This window comes from Xyrauchen texanus, chromosome 10 (genome assembly GCF_025860055.1).
Source record: "Xyrauchen texanus isolate HMW12.3.18 chromosome 10, RBS_HiC_50CHRs, whole genome shotgun sequence".
NCBI classification, from domain to species: Eukaryota; Metazoa; Chordata; class Actinopteri; order Cypriniformes; family Catostomidae; genus Xyrauchen; species Xyrauchen texanus.
In genome coordinates, this window is record NC_068285.1 from 6,669,944 (window position 1) to 6,688,247 (window position 18,304).

An 18,304-nucleotide genomic window follows, 5' to 3' on the forward strand; every position below is an offset into this window, starting at 1 on the left:
CAATCAGTCTCTCCGATCTGGCCAAGTCCCTAAGTCTCTGAAAACTGCGGTCATCAAGCCTATACTCAAAAAGCCCTGCCTTGACCCCGAAGTACCTGCCAACTACCGTCCCATCTCCAACCTCCCTTTCCTGTCAAAGGTGCTGGAAAAGGTAGTTTCTGCTCAACTCCACAATCATCTCATAACAAACAGTCTTTATGAGAAGTTCCAGTCTGGTTTTCGCTCTGGCCACAGTACGGAAACTGCCTTGGTCAGGGTCACCAATGACCTGCTGATGACGGCTGATGCTGGCTCTCCATCACTTCTCATCCTTCTCGATCTCACCGCAGCATTTGACACCGTGGACCACCATATTCTTTTACACCACCTCCACTACACCATTGGACTCTCTGATATTGCTCTGGCATGGTTTACATCATATTTCACGGACAGAACTGAGTATGTAGCCCTGGGTGCTGCTAAATCGGACACACACTCTGTCACTTGTGGTGTCCCTCAAGGATCAGTCCTTGGCCCCACCCTTTTCACGCTGTACATGCTCCCCCTTGGTCATGTCATCAGCCGGCATGGAATAACTTTCCATTGCTACGCTGATGACACCCAAATTTACATCAAAACAAACCCAAACCCCTCTGCAGCTCTTTCCACACTTTCCACCTGCCTGGAGGAGATAAAGACGTGGATGGCTGCTAATTTTCTACAACTCAACAGCTCAAAAACGGAAGCCATTCTTGTTGGCACTCCGCACCAGACCCGGTCATCCACCATCACCAGCATCACCTTCTCTGGTCATGAAATCCACCTCTCATCCTCAGTCACAAACCTTGGTGTTAGAATGGACCCTCATTTGACTTTTGAGGCCCACATTAAATATCTTTGTAAAACCTCCTTCTTTCATCTCAGGAACATTGCAAAACTCCGCCCAATGCTCACTTTCCCCGATGCCGAAAAACTTGTCCATGCCTTTGTTTCCTCCAGGCTGGACTATTGCAACGCACTCCTCATCGGGATCCCAAGCAAGAACATCAAGCAGCTGCAGTACATTCAGAACTGTGCGGCTAGGATCCTGATGGGCGTGCGGAAGTACCACCACATCACTCCCATCCTTAAATCGCTCCATTGGCTTCCTGTCCAGTACAGGATTGAGTTCAAAGTTTCCCTTCTGTCTCACCAGTGCCTCCATGGCAAAGCCCCCCTATATTTAAAACAACTCATCACCCCCCTTTCCCCATCACGCCATCTCCGCTCCGGACAGGCCAACCTCCTCCAGCCCTTGAGGACAAGGCTTCGTACTATGGGTGATCGTGTCTTCTGTTCAGTTGCTCCCAGTCTGTGGAATGCTCTCCCTGTCCATCTAAGGGCCCCACAGTCTGTGGACTTTTTTAAAAAAGGCCTTAAAACCCATCTTTTTAGTAAAGCCTTTTATTGCTAAAAGTGTTATTTTAATGTTTCTGTTTTTATTCTGTTTTGTATTGTAGCACTTTGAGGTCATTGAATTGATGTAAAGTGCGTTATAAATTAAATTTATTATTATTATTATTATTATTATTCTGGTTATTTCAAGATTGGACTTCTACAGTTTTCTGTTGGCCAGCCTTCCAGCTAGTGCCATCAAGCCACTGCAGATGGTCGTGAATACGGTGGCATGTCTGTTCTCAACCAACCAAAGATTGCTCACCTCATACCCCTCTTGGTCTTACTCCACTGGCTATGCATCAAATTCAAAGCTTTGAATTTGGCCTTCAGGACAACCAGTGGAATAGCACCCTCTTACAACTGGTGGTCCCATCACAACAAGGCACTTCACATTCATTCACTTTCTCTGTCCCCCGGTGGTGGAATGAGCTATCAACCACCTGCCGTTCTGCTGAAACCATTTCAACATTCAAGACAAAGCTGAAAACATATCTATTCTGTGAGCACTTAACCTGTCCTAAATAATGGTACTTACTATTTAAGAATTTATTTATTTTTTAATCCTTGTCTGTCTCCTTATTCTGTGCTAGTTTCTGTACTATTATAGCAACACTTAGAACTTGGCAGTGTGATCCTGCAGGTACAATTTGCGTTTCTCATTTGTAAGTCACTTTGGATAAAAGGGTCTGCTTAATGACTAAATGTAAATGTAGTTTATCTGAATTTTTATGTGTGTGTTTGTGGATTTTCTTACTGTTGATGTGTTTGTTTTTAGATTATCTGACTGTTGAATGAACATTCATTTATATAGTTCTTTTCTGACACTATAATCAAAGCGCTTTACACATTGAACAGGGGACTCTCAACCACCACTAGTGTGCAGCATCCACATGGATGATGTGACGGCAGATATAGTGCATCAGTATGCTCACCCCACACCAGCTATTGGTGGAGAGGAGAGTTATAGAGCCAATTAGTGGCTGGGGATTATTAGGAGGCCATGGTTGAGAAGGGCCAATGGGGGGAATTTAGCCAGGACACTAGGGTTATACCCCTACTCTTTATGAGAAGTGCTCTAGGATGTTTTTAATAACCACAGAGAGTCTGGACCTGATTTTAACATCTCATCCAAAGGAAAGTGTCTTTTTACAGTAAAATGTCCCTTCACTATACTGGGGCATTAAGACCCACACAGACCACAGTGTGAGCACCCCCTGCTGACCTCCCTAATATCTCATTCAGTCACAAACTTAGTCTTCCCCAGGAGGTCTCTCATCCAGGTACTGACCAGGCTCAACCCTGCTAAGCTTCAGTGGCAACCAGTCTTGAGCTACAGGTTAATATGGCTGCTGGTAAATGCTGATGTGTGTTTGTAGATTATCTGACTGTTGATGTGCGTTTGTAGGTTATCTGACTGTTATGTATGCATGTGTGTTTGTAGATTATCTGGCTGTATGGTGACAGAGGAAGGCTGTTGTTCTGTGTCATCAGCTCTGAGATCAAATCTCTCATGCCTGAAAGAGCTGGATCTGAGCTACAATCACCCAGGAGAATCAGGAGTCAAGCTGCTCTCTGAAAGACTCAATGATCCAAACTGCACACTGGACAAACTTAAGTATGTTGAGCTGTAAAACCCTGTTTATACCCATATTAACCCCTTAAACCCAGGCCCTAATTGGTCTTGAATTTATTGAATGTTCAGTGAATTCACTGAAATAGCACCTGTATTTATTCCTTTTAAAAAATTTAAATCCTTAACAAATACACACAGAAGACATATATTTATAGTGTTTCATTAGAATGAGGACATTTTTGTAATCATTACATTTTATATAGAATATTATTTTTTACTCATTTTAGGAAAACAATTCAAAAGAACAATCTTTAAGCATCTGTCACTTAACCCTTTCACACTTACTGGTGCATATTTGTGATGGTTTATGACTGGCACCCTTAGAGTAGCGTCACACATTTGTGTTTCTGCAGCAGTCAGTGATGTCAGATTCAAATCGGTTTTCATGCCAACACTAAACTGCACTGCCCAAGTGCCTGTAATTCATATCCACACAAACTGATACTCATACAGTCTTTTCAAGCACATGGTATGATTATTTTATGACATAGACATCCAAATGGTCACAAAATTACTAAAAGTTTACAGCTTGTATACAAACAGTCAACACAAAATTGGGATCACTGATCCTCGCAGCCATGTCTGTTTACGTTAGGTGATCATTCTGTTGTCAATCACAAGTATCTCAAACAGCAACTCAATAGTCTTTTCAAGCACACAGTATGCTCATTGAAACAGACAGCCAAATTGTCGCAAAACATCACAATAATGGACAACAGCTCACCTATATGCCGTCAACACATCAGGGAAATGCAATCATTCCAGTCCAGCCATCTTTGTTTACATTAGGTGACAATGTGTTTGTCACACACACACACACACACACACACACACAAACATGTTGGTACTCCTATAATAATGAGGACTCTCCATAGACATAATTATTTTTATACTGTACAAACTATCCCTGATGGCACACGTACATCAACCAGACGTCTATTTGATGTGTGTTTACATCTTAACAACATCTATTTTACATTGTTTGCTCATCAGCAATATGTCTATAATATGACAAAAAAGAAAGTATGAAAGTATTTTTAACTGTTGCAAAGTACACAATATGGTGTAGAAGGAATTTAGCACGAGGGAAAAATAAAAAACTGGATGTATGGATATATTTTAAAAGAAAACTGGAAGAATATATCAAGACACTGGAAGTGTATTTTAATGAAAAAGGAAAACTGCAATTATTTTATAAACTGATTCTGAAAAACAATAATTATATTAAAAATACATTAATTACATTTCTCCTTTCACATTCTATATTAACCCCCCAAAAAAACACACGATTCCATCTTTGTTCATCTTTAATTTCATCTCTTTTCTCCCCCAACAGTTCCTTTATTACATTTTTCATTTTAAATTGAAAAGTGTGCAACTCTGTGCATGATAAAAACATGTGTAAAATCCCCTCATCTTTTGCCAAACAGACCTTACACAGTGAATTTTCAGCCATCCCAATCTTGTACAGTTTCAGTTCAGAGAATATAATATTATGTCTTATACTAAAGTCTAAGTTTTCCATTCTAGCATCCATGTACCATTTTCTTACATTTTCCCATAACATCCTTTTATCAAAATCGTTCAATACTTTTTCCCAGAATTGTTTGGCTGCTGGCTCTTTAAAAGCATCTTTCCTAAAATACACATAAAAATCCTTAAAAGAACAATGATTAAAAAGACCATCTTCTCCTTTTTCCTTTAAAAATACTTTCATGCTTTCTTCATCCCCCTCCTTTCCTTTCTCAAAACATTGTCTTGGGATTGCCTCCTTTATTTATTCATATTGTTTTTCTAATACCTTCACGTTAACTACCTCTTCAACCCCCTTCACCTCAATCTAAAATTGCATAAAAAGGTAAGGATCCATCTTTTACTTCATATAAAACATATTTTAATCTTTTAAAACCTGCGTTAATCCACTGTTTAAAATACAATACTTTCTCCTTATATCAGATATTCTCATTTAAGAACAATGGTTGATTTAAAAACTGCACCCTCCCTTTCGGCTTTATGCATACATGTTTTTTAAATGATTCCAGTACTTCTGCATAAAATTCTGGTATTTCAGTAATCATGTGTCGTTTCAGTTTCATACATAAAATATCAGACCTCATTCCCATATTTCCACATTTATTTAAAAACACCTTCATCATCTTCTTCCATTCTGCCTGATTTTCATCATCTAAAAACTTTCTTACTGTCTTAACCCTAAAACTTTTTTTCTTTAATTCTGGGTCCTGTAACTCTAGCCCTCCTTCTTCCACTGCCCCTATTATCATTTCGTATGCTATTTTGGATGGTTTTGAATCCCAGAGAAAGTTTAAAATTACAGCTTTTATTCTTTTCCCCACCCATACTGACATCGGTGTGACTCCCAGCACATACCACATCTTCGTTAGCATAAGAGCATTCAAGACCAAGACCTTTCCCTTTAGGGTTAACTCTCTCTGTTTCCAGAAATGTAAAACTCTTTCTATGTTCTCAACCACTTCTTCCCACATTAGATCCCTCATCATTCTTTCATTTTTCCCAATTCTTACACCCAAAATCTTTAAGCCCTCTTCTTCTTTGAAAGGAAACAATTTTTCAATATTCTCACCTTCCCCTATTTTCATGTACACCGTTTTCTGTATATTTATTCTCACCCCGGATCCTTTACAGTATCTTTGTAATAAATCCATAGCTTTTCTAACACTTTTAACATCGTTCACTATTAAAGTTGTATCATCTGTGTATTGATACATTTTTGTATCTCTTCATTCTCTCCTAAAACAATCCCTTTGATCTCCTTTTCAGTCCTTATTGCAAAGACTCTGCCAGTAAACTGTATAACAGTGCCGATAATGGACATCCTTGTCTAATTGATCTGGAGATATTAAAAACCCCTGTTAAAAACCCCCCTTGCACTTTACTTGACTTTTAGCCCCTTTGTATAAAATTTGTATCCACTTTATAAAATTGTATCCACTTTATAAAAGCAGTCCCTTATGCTACAAACTGTGTCTGTTATATCTCTTCCTTCAATCGCATATGCCTGATTTGTTTCAATAATATTAGGTACAAATTTTCTTTAATCTATTTGCTAAAATCTTTGCTATAAGTTTAAAATCTGTGTACAGAGTGTTTGTGCATGTGTATAGTTAGTAAGTGTTTGTATGGTGTGATAATCTGATACAACCATTACACACAACAGGACGCTTTTAACAAATAGCCTGTAAAAACGACGCTTCTTACGGGTCTTCAGGGAAAACATCTCGGGTTACATGTGTAACCCTTGTTCCCTGAAAAAAGCGGAACGAGATGTTGCGCTGCTAAGCACTACGGGGGAACAGCTCTATTTGTGAGCCGAGCTGAATAACGTGTGGAACATGTCAGTGAACATTGACCGGAATTTATAGCCTCAGCTGATGTAATCGTTAGATGCACCTGAGGCCAGGCTATAAATGGATACATCACCAGGTGTCGTCAGATACTTCTTTTTGAAGAGCAGTCCTGGGACGTCCCAGTGCGGCAAAGCAGCGCAACATCTCGTTCCGCTTTTTTTTCGGGTTACACATGTAACCCGAGACGTTCCCTTTGCAAAAAGCTTCACTACGATGTTGCGCTGCTAAGCGCTACGGGGAACGTAATACCCACGCCGTCGCACTTGGGGCTGTCCGGACCCCTACGGTTGCGCAGTGTACTCACAAAAACGCGAGAGGTCTCAGACTTGAGCTTCAGATGTCGACTCAAGGGCATAAGAGCCCGGAGTAGCAAAGCATCTAACCCATAAAGCTCGATGAATGTGTGCGAAGAGAACCCTATCGCAACACAAACTTGTCATAAAAACTGATGAATGTGAGCGGAGAGGACCAGCCTGCCGCATCACAAACTTGTTCAGGTATGAGCTGAGATGTTGACTCAAGGGCATAAGAGCCCGGAGTGCAGAACATCCAAACTAAAAAAGTCCAATGAATGTGTGCGGAGAGGACAACCTGCCGCATCACAAACTTGTTTAGGCATGGGCTGAGATGCCGACTCAAGGACATAAGAGTCCGGAATAGCAAAGCATCTAGCCCATAAAGCTTGATGTATGTGTGCGAAGAGAACCCTATCGCAACACAAACTTGTCATAAAAACTGATGAATGTGAGCGGAGAGGATCAGCCTGCCGCATCACAAACTTGTCCAGACATGAGCTTGAGATGTCGACTCAAGGGCATAAGAGCCCGGAGTGGCAAAACATCCAAACTATAAAAATCTAATGAATGTGTGCGGAGAGGACAACCTGCCGCATCACAAACTTGCTGCAGAGGGAGACCTCTAGCCAAGGTTTTAGAGGAGGAGAGCCCTCTGGTAGAGTGTGCCCTGAAACCTACTGGCGAAGCTTGACCGCGCGCCTCGTAGGCCCGGGCAATAATGAGGATGCCTCTTTGAGGGCACCCCGCCCACCAAGCAGTGGCAAACCGCAGTGCCCGCTGACAGTTCTTTCTACAGAAAATCCAGAACTGAAGCAAACTGGCAGTTAGCTGGTTCTGTAATAAGAACTTTAGTAGAAGGAAACGCATGCAGGCGCATTTGCATTACTACGTTCAGCCCCTCCCGAGGGGGGAGGGGGACTGGGCGACTCGGGGAGAAGTAGAGGAGACATTGCGCTATCAACAGAGGCGAAGAGGTCCTCTTCTGCCCTGTAAAATCTACCCAGATCAGTTCCAAGTGGAGGGAGTCCTTGCACTAGAAATGGTCTCGATAACCCCAAGAGAAAACCCCGTGAACCTCATTTGGTACCCTTAGGGGCCAGAATGAAAGGATTCACAATTCGGGCCAAGGATGAGAAGGTCCTCCCTGTTCGGAATCGCCCAAGGCGAGTCGTCGAGGAGAGGAATTAGCTCAGAGAAACATATCCTGTTCGGCCAGCGCAGCGCCATTAATACGAGGCAAGACCCTTGCTGGTGAACATAGCCAAGACACCCGGGAGCAGAGAAACTGGGGAAAGAAATGCATACAGACGCATTCTGGGTCATGTATGTGTCTTAACGTCCAGACCCAAGGGGGCTGGGTGATTTCAGGGAGAAGTAGAGGAGACATTGCGCTATCCATAGAGGCGAAGAGGTCCTCTTCTGCCCTAAGATCTCACCCAAACTTGTTCCAAGTGGAAAAAGCCTGGCATTTAAAAAGGTCTCAATAACCTCAGGAGAAAGCCCTGTGTCCCTCAGTTGGTACCCTTAGGGGCCAAACATGAAATATTCCACAATTCGGGGCAGGGATGAAATATTGCCCTGTGCCTGAGATAGAAGATCCTTCCTGTTCGGAATCGCCCAAAGCGAGTCGTCGAGGGGAGAGATTAGCTCCGAGAACCAAGCCCTGTTCGGCAAGCGCGGTGCTATCAGTAAGAGGCAAAAACCCTTGCTGGTGAACTCTGGGCAACTACTACCTTAGGGTCTAGTTCTTAACTCCCCTGTTGGTATTTCCTGTCTGGACCGTAAATCTGCTCCCGTATACAGGCATCCAGGGATTTAACTGACCTGAGTGACAGGAGCTTACCCTGGGCCCTAAGGAGAATCCGACGTGTCAGAAATACAGCTGACAAGAACGTGGGTCTCCTTGAAGATTTATGTAAAAGGCTACCGCTGTATTGTCCACCCACACCAAGACATGGCAGCCTCAGGAGGAGGTATTTCAGGGCCAGAAATACAGCCATTAACCCAAGACAGAGACTATGACAACCGAGCTGACGACCCTCCCATCCCCTTAAGCTGGACGACCACTTAAGGCCACTTACCCCACCCGTCAGGGAGGCGTCTGTCGTTAGCAGTCTGTGACAACAAGACGCACCTAGAGTGGGACCCAAGGCAGAAAACCGGGGTCTGAACCACATAGAAAGGGAACGAAGCCTGAGGCGCGTAACCCTATTTAGCCCAGGGGTTTTGGCCCTTGGAAGAAATCCCCTGGCTTTTGGCCACAACAAAAACGGTCTCATGAGCAGAAGGTCCAGAGGGATCACCGTGGACGCATTCGCCCTGAGACCTGGAAATCGTTGATACTGATAACAGTGCAACCTTGACCTAGCCTGACTTTGCTCAGGGTGATCTGAATGGAGTCAATCCTAGCGGGAGACAGTTGTGCCCGCATTGTGATTGAACTCCATACGATGCCCCGATAGACAGTGTTCTGAGTGGGAGAGAGGACGCTTTTCTTGGCGTTGAGCCTCAACCCCAGAGAAACAGATGAGCTAAGACGATGTCCCTGCTGAACTGCCAGTTCCTGGAACTGCGCTAGGATCAGCCAGTCGTCTACGTAATTCAGAATGCAGATGCCCCGGAGTCGCAAGGAGCCAGCGCTACATCATGCATTGTGAATGTGTGGGTAAAAAGGGCTAGGCTGAGTGAAAGAACCTGACCCTGGAAGACTTCGCCCCCGGAAGTGAACCTCAGGAACTTTCCATGTTGTGGCAGAACTTCTAAATGAAGTATAGAAGTGCGTCATAAGATCGATGGTGACCAGCCAAACGAGTTGTAGGGCTTGAGACACGACCGTCTTGACAGGCATCATCTTGGACTTGAACACCCACGGGTAGTTCAAGTTTAAGCTCTAAGCCAGACGCCACCCCTCACCCTCCATGGGAAACGGGAAGTATTTAGTGTAATAACCTAACTCTCTCTCTGGAAGGGGAACACATACCATGGCCCCTTTAACCAGGAGATTGAGTTTTTTTTTGTTTTTTCTTACAAAAAAAGAAATTCGGTTTACATTAGTGAGAACACGCTGTTGAAACACGGAAAAGCGGTGAGAGAATTAAATCCTGACGCCCTTATAAGACCCACAGAAAAGAATATATCCGGCAGAAGTTTCCACGCTGCCAGGATCTCTGAGATGGGTATTATATTTTAACACTTCCTGTTGAGGGGTTGTCAGGTGTTTCGCATCCTGAATAAAATGCAGGAACAGCGAAAACACCCAATTTTGACGGAAGCCTCTGCAACCCGAAACACCAAGAGGTGGCGTTAATGGAGGGGCTTCGAGGGGGTACCGGGAGGGGTGAAGTGAAGCACGCGCCCCGTCCCGAGGGGAGCTACACGCTAATCTAGGCGCAAGACCGTCAGGGTTTTCTCTTACTAGAATTTATAGTCCTGAGGTCTTGCTTCGGGGGCTGGCGAGGGCGGCGAGACTGTCCCCAATCCCTGGGAGGAGGAGCACGACTCACCACGCTTTGCTTTTGAGCCTCCCTTCAGTCAGGACCGAGGTGGGTCTGAGGCTTGCTCGTCAAGTGCAGAACCCACACTCAGGTCGTCCAGGAGGTCAGCCTGGTACGCCTGAAAAACAGCATAGTGTGCAGAGCAGCACCAGCCTGACCTGCTGCTTGATAAGCCCTTCCCACTAAAGTGGAGGTTGTCCTACAAGGCTTTGAGGGGAGAGAGGGCTTTTAAGTGACGATGCCGAGCCCGGCGAGAGATAGCCCGCAAGCGTCTCTTCGACCGGTGGCATCACTGAATACCCCGTGCCTCAGCACCCACGATAGTCGAATGACGCCGAGGGTATGTGAACACGGGAAGAAAATATATATATATTTTTTATATATATATATATATATATATATATATATATATATATATATTTTTTTTTTTTTATGGGTTCTCCATGAGCGAAAAAGCTCTTCATTGAGGTTATCAAAGAAAGGGAAGGGACCCATGAGGCGTTCCCTTTCTTAGACTGGAAGATAAGATCTATTCCCTAAGCGTTTGGGGGTCTCTTTTTCGCGTGGCCAGTCCAATCTGGCAACTGCACGAGTAACAACATCGAGCAATTCCTCCGTAGATTTTTTATCGCGGACGAAAAGCTCGGAGGCGGGAAGAGAATCGCGATCCACCTCATGATCCGAAGAAGCTTCTGAACGCGCTTCGAGATCATGTGAAGGACCAGCTGGGTTTGGGGAGAGAGTGAGAGAAAGGGGTCAACCCGTCTCTTGCTCCTCAGCCAAATCCATGCACGAGCCCCACGAACGATCTTTTCGTGAGTGCTGACTCCCGGAAGCAAGCGAGGCGAGCACGACGCACTCTGCCTGTTAAAGCAAATCGCAGTGCTCGCACCCGCCCTGCTGCAACGCGAGAGCAGCGTGCTCTACCCCCAAACAAACAGCAAAAACTGATGTGTGCCGTCTTCAGCTATAGAGTGAGAAGAGGGGAACACGCACCGTTTGCGGCTTTCAGTCATTCTCTTTTTGTTTTTTTTTGTTTTTTTTAATATATATATATAATATTTTCTAAACAGATGAGAAAAATAGAACAATGTTCACTGCACACTGCCTAACTGATTCTATCTCCTAACAGAGGAAAGAAAGTTTTGACAGGGTGTGAGAAACACACAGAAACAGAATCGCTCTGAAAAAAGAGTTTCTGACGACACCTGGTGACGTGTCCATTTATAGCCTGGCCTCAGGTGCATCTAATGATTACATCAGCCGAGGCTATAAATTCCGGTCAATGTTCATTGACGTGTTCCACACATTATTCAGCTCGGCTCACAGATAGAGCTGTTCCCCCGTAGCGCTTAGCAGCGCAACATCGTAGTTGTTACGATTCTTGTCGTTCGTTGTTTCAACTGTTATGATGTCTTGTATTCCCGTGTTCGTTCCAGCCCTGCATTCTGAGTTCCAGCGGTTCGTGTTTTAGTTTCAGTTTTACCCATCGTGGTTGTTTGTTTTGTGTTAGTCTGTTGATTTCCACTCTGGTTAATAAAAGCCCTGCACGTAGATCCTCATTCGTTGTCTGACCATTCTTCAATCGTGACAGAACGAACGAACAGGACTATGGATCTTCACCACACTGGCCCAGGCGAATTTGCCTGTTCGCGAGTGCTCGCGGCTCTTCTCCACGGTCGCCATCCACACCGGGTTCGACGACGCTTCCCTCAAGCTCATCTACCGGGGCGTGTTAACATCAGCCCAGTTGCGGGAAGCGCCAGAATTCGGAGCGCACACGTGGAGGGAGTACGTGAGTCTCACCCTCTGAAAACTCGCACCCGGGGAACCACCCCTCGTGTTCCCGGCTGTCGAGCCTGCACCCACGTCAGCCACAGTGAGCGCGCCTGCACCCACGTCAGCCACAGTGAGCGCGCCTGCACCCACGTCAGCCACGGTGAGCGAGCCAGTACCCACGCAGATCACTGTGAGCGAGCCCATCCTTACGCCAGTCGCCTTCCGTGAGCCTGCACGGCCCACTTTGTCTGCCCGGAGGAGGAACAGAAGACGGGCTTCTGCCTTCCGGCCAACGCCTTCCACGGTGAGCGAGCCAGCGCCCACGCCTTCCACGGTGAGCGAGCCCACGCCTTCCACGGTGAGCGAGCCAGCGCCCACGCCTTCCACGGTGAGCGAGCCAGCACCCACGCCTTCCACGGTGAGCGAGCCAGCGCCCACGCCTTCCACTGTGAGCGAGCCAGCGCCCACACCCTCCACGGTGAGCGAGCCTGCGCCTACGCGTGTCACTAGGAGCGAGCCTGCGCCAACGCATGTCACCCTGAGCGAGCCTGCGCCAACGCATGTCACCCTGAGCGAGCCTGCGCCAACGCATGTCACCCTGAGCGAGCCTGCGCCAACGCATGTCACTATGAGCGAGCCTGTCGCCTCAAAAGCCCCTGAGCCAGCACCAGCAGCCATGACCGTCCCTGAGCCAGCGCCAGCAGCCATGACCGTCCCTGAGCCAGCGCCTGTAGCCTCGACCGTCCCTGAGCCAGCGCCTGTAGCCTCGACCGTCCCTGAGCCAGCGCCTGTAGCCTGGACCGTCCCTGAGCCAGCGCCTGTAGCCTGGACCGTCCCTGAGCCAGCGCCTGTAGCCTCAACCGTCCCTGAGCCAGCGTCAGCAACCAGGACCATCCAACAGCCAACGCCTCTCGAGCTTTCCAGAGCTCCTCCACTCGAGCTTTCCAGAGCTCCTCCACTCGAGCTTTCCAGAGCTCCTCCACTCGAGCTTCCCAGAGCTCCTCCACTCGAGCTTCCCAGAGCTCCTCCACTCGAGCTTCCCAGAGCTCCTCCACTCGAGCTTTCCAGAGCTCCGCCCCTCAAGTCACCCGAGCCTTCCAGGGCTCCGCCAGCGCCCCCAGTGGCCACTCTTCCTCCCAGGCTCCTTGAACTAGCCCTAGGGCCACCTCCTTGGCCCCCTAGACCTGTCCCTGTCTTGTGGCCGCCTCCCAGGCCTCCTGACCCTTTTCCCGTTCTGTGGCCTCCCCCCAGGCCTCCTGACCCAGTCCCTGTCCTGTGGCCAGCTCCCAGGCCTCCTGAACCCTCTGTACCCCCTTGGACTGTCTGTTTGCCCCTTGTGCTCCCTTGGACTGTCTGTCTGCCCCCTGTGCTCCCTTGGACTGCCCCTGTTGCCCTCTTTTGATCTGCTAGCCCCCCTCCATCTCCTGGACGATTCTGTTTTTGTGTTTTTTGGGTTTTGTTTTAGGATCGTCTGGAATCCGATCCTTTGAGGGGGGATTCTGTTACGATTCACTGTTGTCTGCCCCGCATTTCACATGTCACGATTCACTGTTGTCTGCCCCGCATTTCACATGTCACTGCTATCACTGTCATTGTTCTCACCTGTGTCTGGTTTTGTAATTATCCTGCCCTGTGTGTGTATATATAACCCTGCCCGTTCCTGCTTTACCTTGTCGTTCGTTGTTTCAACTGTTATGATGTCTTGTATTCCCGTGTTCGTTCCAGCCCTGCATTCTGAGTTCCAGCGGTTCGTGTTTTAGTTTCAGTTTTACCCATCGTGGTTGTTTGTTTTGTGTTAGTCTGTTGATTTCCACTCTGGTTAATAAAAGCCCTGCACGTAGATCCTCATTCGTTGTCTGACCATTCTTCAATCGTGACAGTAGTGAAGCTTTTTGTAAAGGGAACAACTTTAGTTGATTACGTCAAACATGAGATGTTTAAACGGCACTCTGGCAAATTATTTTATTCCAGGTTTGGAGAAACATTTATTGTGGTTCAGTCAACGTACTACAAAGTTAATGTACTTATGTACATTAGTGTAATGTATAGAAGGACTGATCATTGTGAATTTGATATTATAATGATACTTAACTTTAAAGTGTGTGTGTGTGTGTGTGTGTGTGTGTGTGTGTGTGTGTGTGTGTGTGTGTGTGTGTGTGTGTGTGTGTGTGTGTTAAAACTGACATCTTTGTAAACTAGAAAATATCGCAACATTTAAACAAATAACTATTTACAAATGAGGATAACTCTACAACAAACAAAAACCCAATTGTGGCAATAGAGGAACTTTTGTGAGTAAATGCATTCCTGTAAACATGTTACTTCATCATTTATTGGTAGACTTTGTGGTTTTCTTGAAATAAAAATCAGTAAAGCGATGATCAGTTGGCATCACAACAGTACACATTTTTGTTTACATGTACACGTTTCTGAGTGTGGGGTTTGATCCAGGAATGAGTAAATTAATACCAAAAATATGAGTGTCAAAGTAAACTCAGCCTTTGCATTTGTGTTTGACACCCCACTGACGTAACAGCACCATGAATGTAGTTTCAGGGTGTGAATTAAGTGTTAAAATATCTTGTGTATATCACAAGTCATTTGATTGTTGTCCAGTATGCTAGCACCCCATTTCTTTGAAATGTTCACACTTGAATTGACATGGGTTTTATGATAACTGTGTACAGCATACTATAAAAACCTCTGAATTTGAACTATTGATTTAGCAAGTGATTTCTAAAAACTTTCTATTCTTTTAAGTAATTATATTTAATTGTTGCCTGTATTACAAAGAGCAATACTTCTTTAACCACATCTCTACCATGTTTCACAACGTTACATGGAGCACTTGATGGGTAAAAAGAAAAACTTTTATAACAAAATAAACCCTTTTATCTCCCTTCTTTCACACTTTTGGTTGTCACCATGCTTTTCAATGAAAGCAAACCATAAAACACCAGGAAACTCATGGCACCATATTGTTTTGCTGAACAGAATTACACAAGACACCATTAGGTCTGATCAGGGGGGTGTGTGCATATTCTGAAAAAACTCCCACCCCAGACCTCTGACTTCCTGTAAGAGCTCAGTATCGATTGAAAGACTTTGAGTGGAAAAATGTAAGAATCTTTGTTACATTTTACAATGAATGTATGGTATTTCATTTAAAATGCTCTTTGTTTAAATAAATTGTATGTTTTTTGTTCAGCATCTTTAAAGGGGTAATGCTAGAGATATGTTAGACAATCTAATGTTTAAAAACACTTCTCTTTGTCAAAAGTAAAAATGCAAGACAACACATGTTAAAGATACATTTAAACTATGTGAAATGCTTTATCGTGTTTAGTAATATAATTCAAAACACAAAAACTTTTATTTTTGTTAAACTATTTGTTCATATTTAAATGGATGTGTGTTTTGCTGCATTTGATCTCATAGTTAAAATAAAAATGTAGTCAGAATTCTATAAAAAAATAAAAAACTTTGCGTTTTAGTAACATACTGTTTGCTAAAATACTGTTTTTGAAAATAAATGCCATTTTAAACGAGTATAATGGCACGTGTTAAACACCCGCTGCATGTCTCAACTGTGACCCTTGCACACAAAATACACTAGACATTCTGTTTTAAATGGGGTGTGTTTTCAAATCTGAAGACCACATGTAATGTAATGAGTTTTTTACTATGGCTTTAAATAAAATATTTTTAGATTGACTACCGAATAATACACGTGTATAAACATCGTATTACCTAATGAAACGGTTTAACCCCTTACAGAAGTAAACAAACATATGGTTTGAAAGTGTAAACAACACACCGTTCAGCCTGCTTTTACAACGAAAAGAAGAAATAGTTATATCATTTGTAGCTGTTTGATATTGGCATACTTCTGTCCAGAGGCGGCGGTAGCCGATTTTGCCGGGGCTTCAGCCCCGAATGTTTTGAGTGTAGCCCCGAATGTATTTTGAATAGTTGACTGACAAATATGAAACCGGACAAAGGCCTATGTAAACCCCCAAAATCATAAGTTGCCTTATTTCATTGTGCTTTGGCTTTGCACATACTGCATACAGCCTGTACAAATAGACATAGGCATAATCTAGCCTATATAATAAGTTCCTTTGCTGTCGGTAGCCTATGGGCGACTCCGTTTCTTCCTCTCTGTTGAATATGCAGCAGGTAGGGGAGGAGCTTGCACAGTCGTTGACATCAACTAACGTTACTTAGTGGCGAGTTAACGGCAATTAGCAGGAAAGACAGCAAAAATTAAGCAAATGAGGCTTTGGGGATTTTTCAGAAAGAAGTCAGTGGGTAAGAATTCACATTTGTTTTTGTCCTTAAAGTCTTAAGATCATCATCTAGCTGGCTTTCACCCACAGTAGGCTAAACCTCAAGAGTTGTAGCCTCTAATCTCCTATCTTAGATTGATGCAGCTTGGTAGCTCCTAGGTAATTGCACTCACCTTTCATGCCGGAGACCGCGGTTCGAACCCCGATCGGAGCTTACTTTTCTTGTTTATCAGGTGTTGTTTTCGCTAAGGATAACCAATAAGCATTAACATAAAATGTATGTGTGACTTGTTTTGTGATATTAGTTTGTAGGAAATATACACTTTGATTTGATTAAATGGTTTTGTAGAGTGTAGCAAAGATGAGCTACAGACTGAGGAGCAGCAGCTGTGCCAGAATCAGGCATGGAAACTGGTAACAATTAATCAGTCACTTTACTTTAGAGAAAGTTAAAAGTGAAACATTGTTTATATACAGTTCGATGCCATAGTGTTTCAATGAACTTAGACTAAAGTCATTCATGTATTGCTTTAACTTAGGATCTTATACATCATTTTGACTATTTATGTCAAAAAATATAAATTATTTATATTCAATATTTTTTTTACCTCACTTTACTCACTATAATATAACTCTTTTGTGATGACTTTATGGTAATGTACATGAAAATTCAAGAATCATGATAGATCTAAGGGCAATCCCACTGATCTGCTCTTCCCAATACATTTTCTTCAATGGTATTGGTCTACAATTTGACATATGTAGCACTTGATGAATTAGTTGTTTGTAGCTGATTTGCAATAAGTTATGTGCTGTATCTGTTCTTTTGCATCACAGATGATTCAGGGAGGAGAGAGGATGTTGAGTACTAGAGTGGAAGATTTAGGAACTGTAGAAACAGGCCCAGCCAGAGCAAAACTCAAAGAATACCCTCTCACCAGCTTTGGACTACAGAGAAGTGGTTGCTAGTGTGAAAATAAAATTGTCTGGGCTAAGCCCCGGATGTCCTTCAATGCTGGAAACGCCTCTGCTTCTGTCGCTCTGTTCTTTTATGTTGATACGATGTTGCTTGTTGGTTGCATAGTTCTGAGCATTGTACTTTTTTAAGTTTAATTCTATCATTTTCATCAGTCACATATCGAGAACTTGCACTTCGTTTGGCATTCTCTCTCTATAACGCTTCAGATTCAATTCAATGGTCTCATGTCTCCATTGCTTTTATAACCCCGCTTTTGTCTCTCATGTTTAAGACGTGTTGTTAAACGTAGCCTACATTGCATTTGTCAAATATTTTGCAAGTGTAACAGTTATGTTGTTTCATTACTTGTCAATGCCAGAAGATAAATCACACAACCACTCAGACTATTTCACAAAGACAGTTTACTTTATTAAACATCAGATTAATAAGTCCAGGCTGCAATACAAATAGGCTACTGCAATGCACAACACACATTATAAAAACACAACAGCGAACTCAAGATCCACTCAATTAATTCACAGTTTTACCCAGTTCACTGCACACCCATAGGACGCAACACCCTCCCCCTCCCCTGATCCCTTTCCCGCACTGGGGTCGGTGACAGACAATACATCCATAGAATGTTACATATAATAATTTAAAACACTTCCCTTGTCCTGGGTCGGCAAGACCCCTCCCTGGGTATGAAGTGCAGGAGCGGGTGATTCCAGCGGCCGCAAAGTCACACCAGGATAATAATCAGTTCATGTCCTTTGGCGGATTCTGATACCAATAAAGTCCACTGTCATGCACAATAGCCCTATTACAGCAGGTAACATTATAATATTAGTCGTGATGTGTTCTTTTCGGAGATTCCAGTGACGCTAAAATAACGGCGACCCTAACTCAGCTTCCTCTCGCATCTCCCACGCTGGGACCCCCTCACTCACCCTGACCATCAAACATGTCGTGTCATGAGTTCACAATCACACCACAGCTATCTGACGCCATCTTCTGTTTAAATCTGGGGTTCATGATGCACCGCGACAAACT

At 44.1% G+C, this 18,304-nt stretch overlaps 2 protein-coding genes across 2 annotated transcripts in view; one reads left to right on the forward strand and one right to left on the reverse strand.

The window, feature by feature from the left end:
* LOC127650479 (uncharacterized) overlaps nucleotides 1-18,304 on the forward strand; it is a 1,198,408-nt gene that overhangs the window by 603,445 nt on the left and 576,659 nt on the right. The window contains 1 exon segment of the mRNA XM_052135926.1: nucleotides 2,858-3,031. Coding sequence (XP_051991886.1) covers nucleotides 2,858-3,031 — 174 coding nt within the window.
* Nucleotides 1-18,304, reverse strand: part of LOC127650380 (NACHT, LRR and PYD domains-containing protein 3-like) — a 1,539,373-nt gene that overhangs the window by 333,118 nt on the left and 1,187,951 nt on the right. The gene's annotated exons all lie outside the window — the stretch shown is intronic.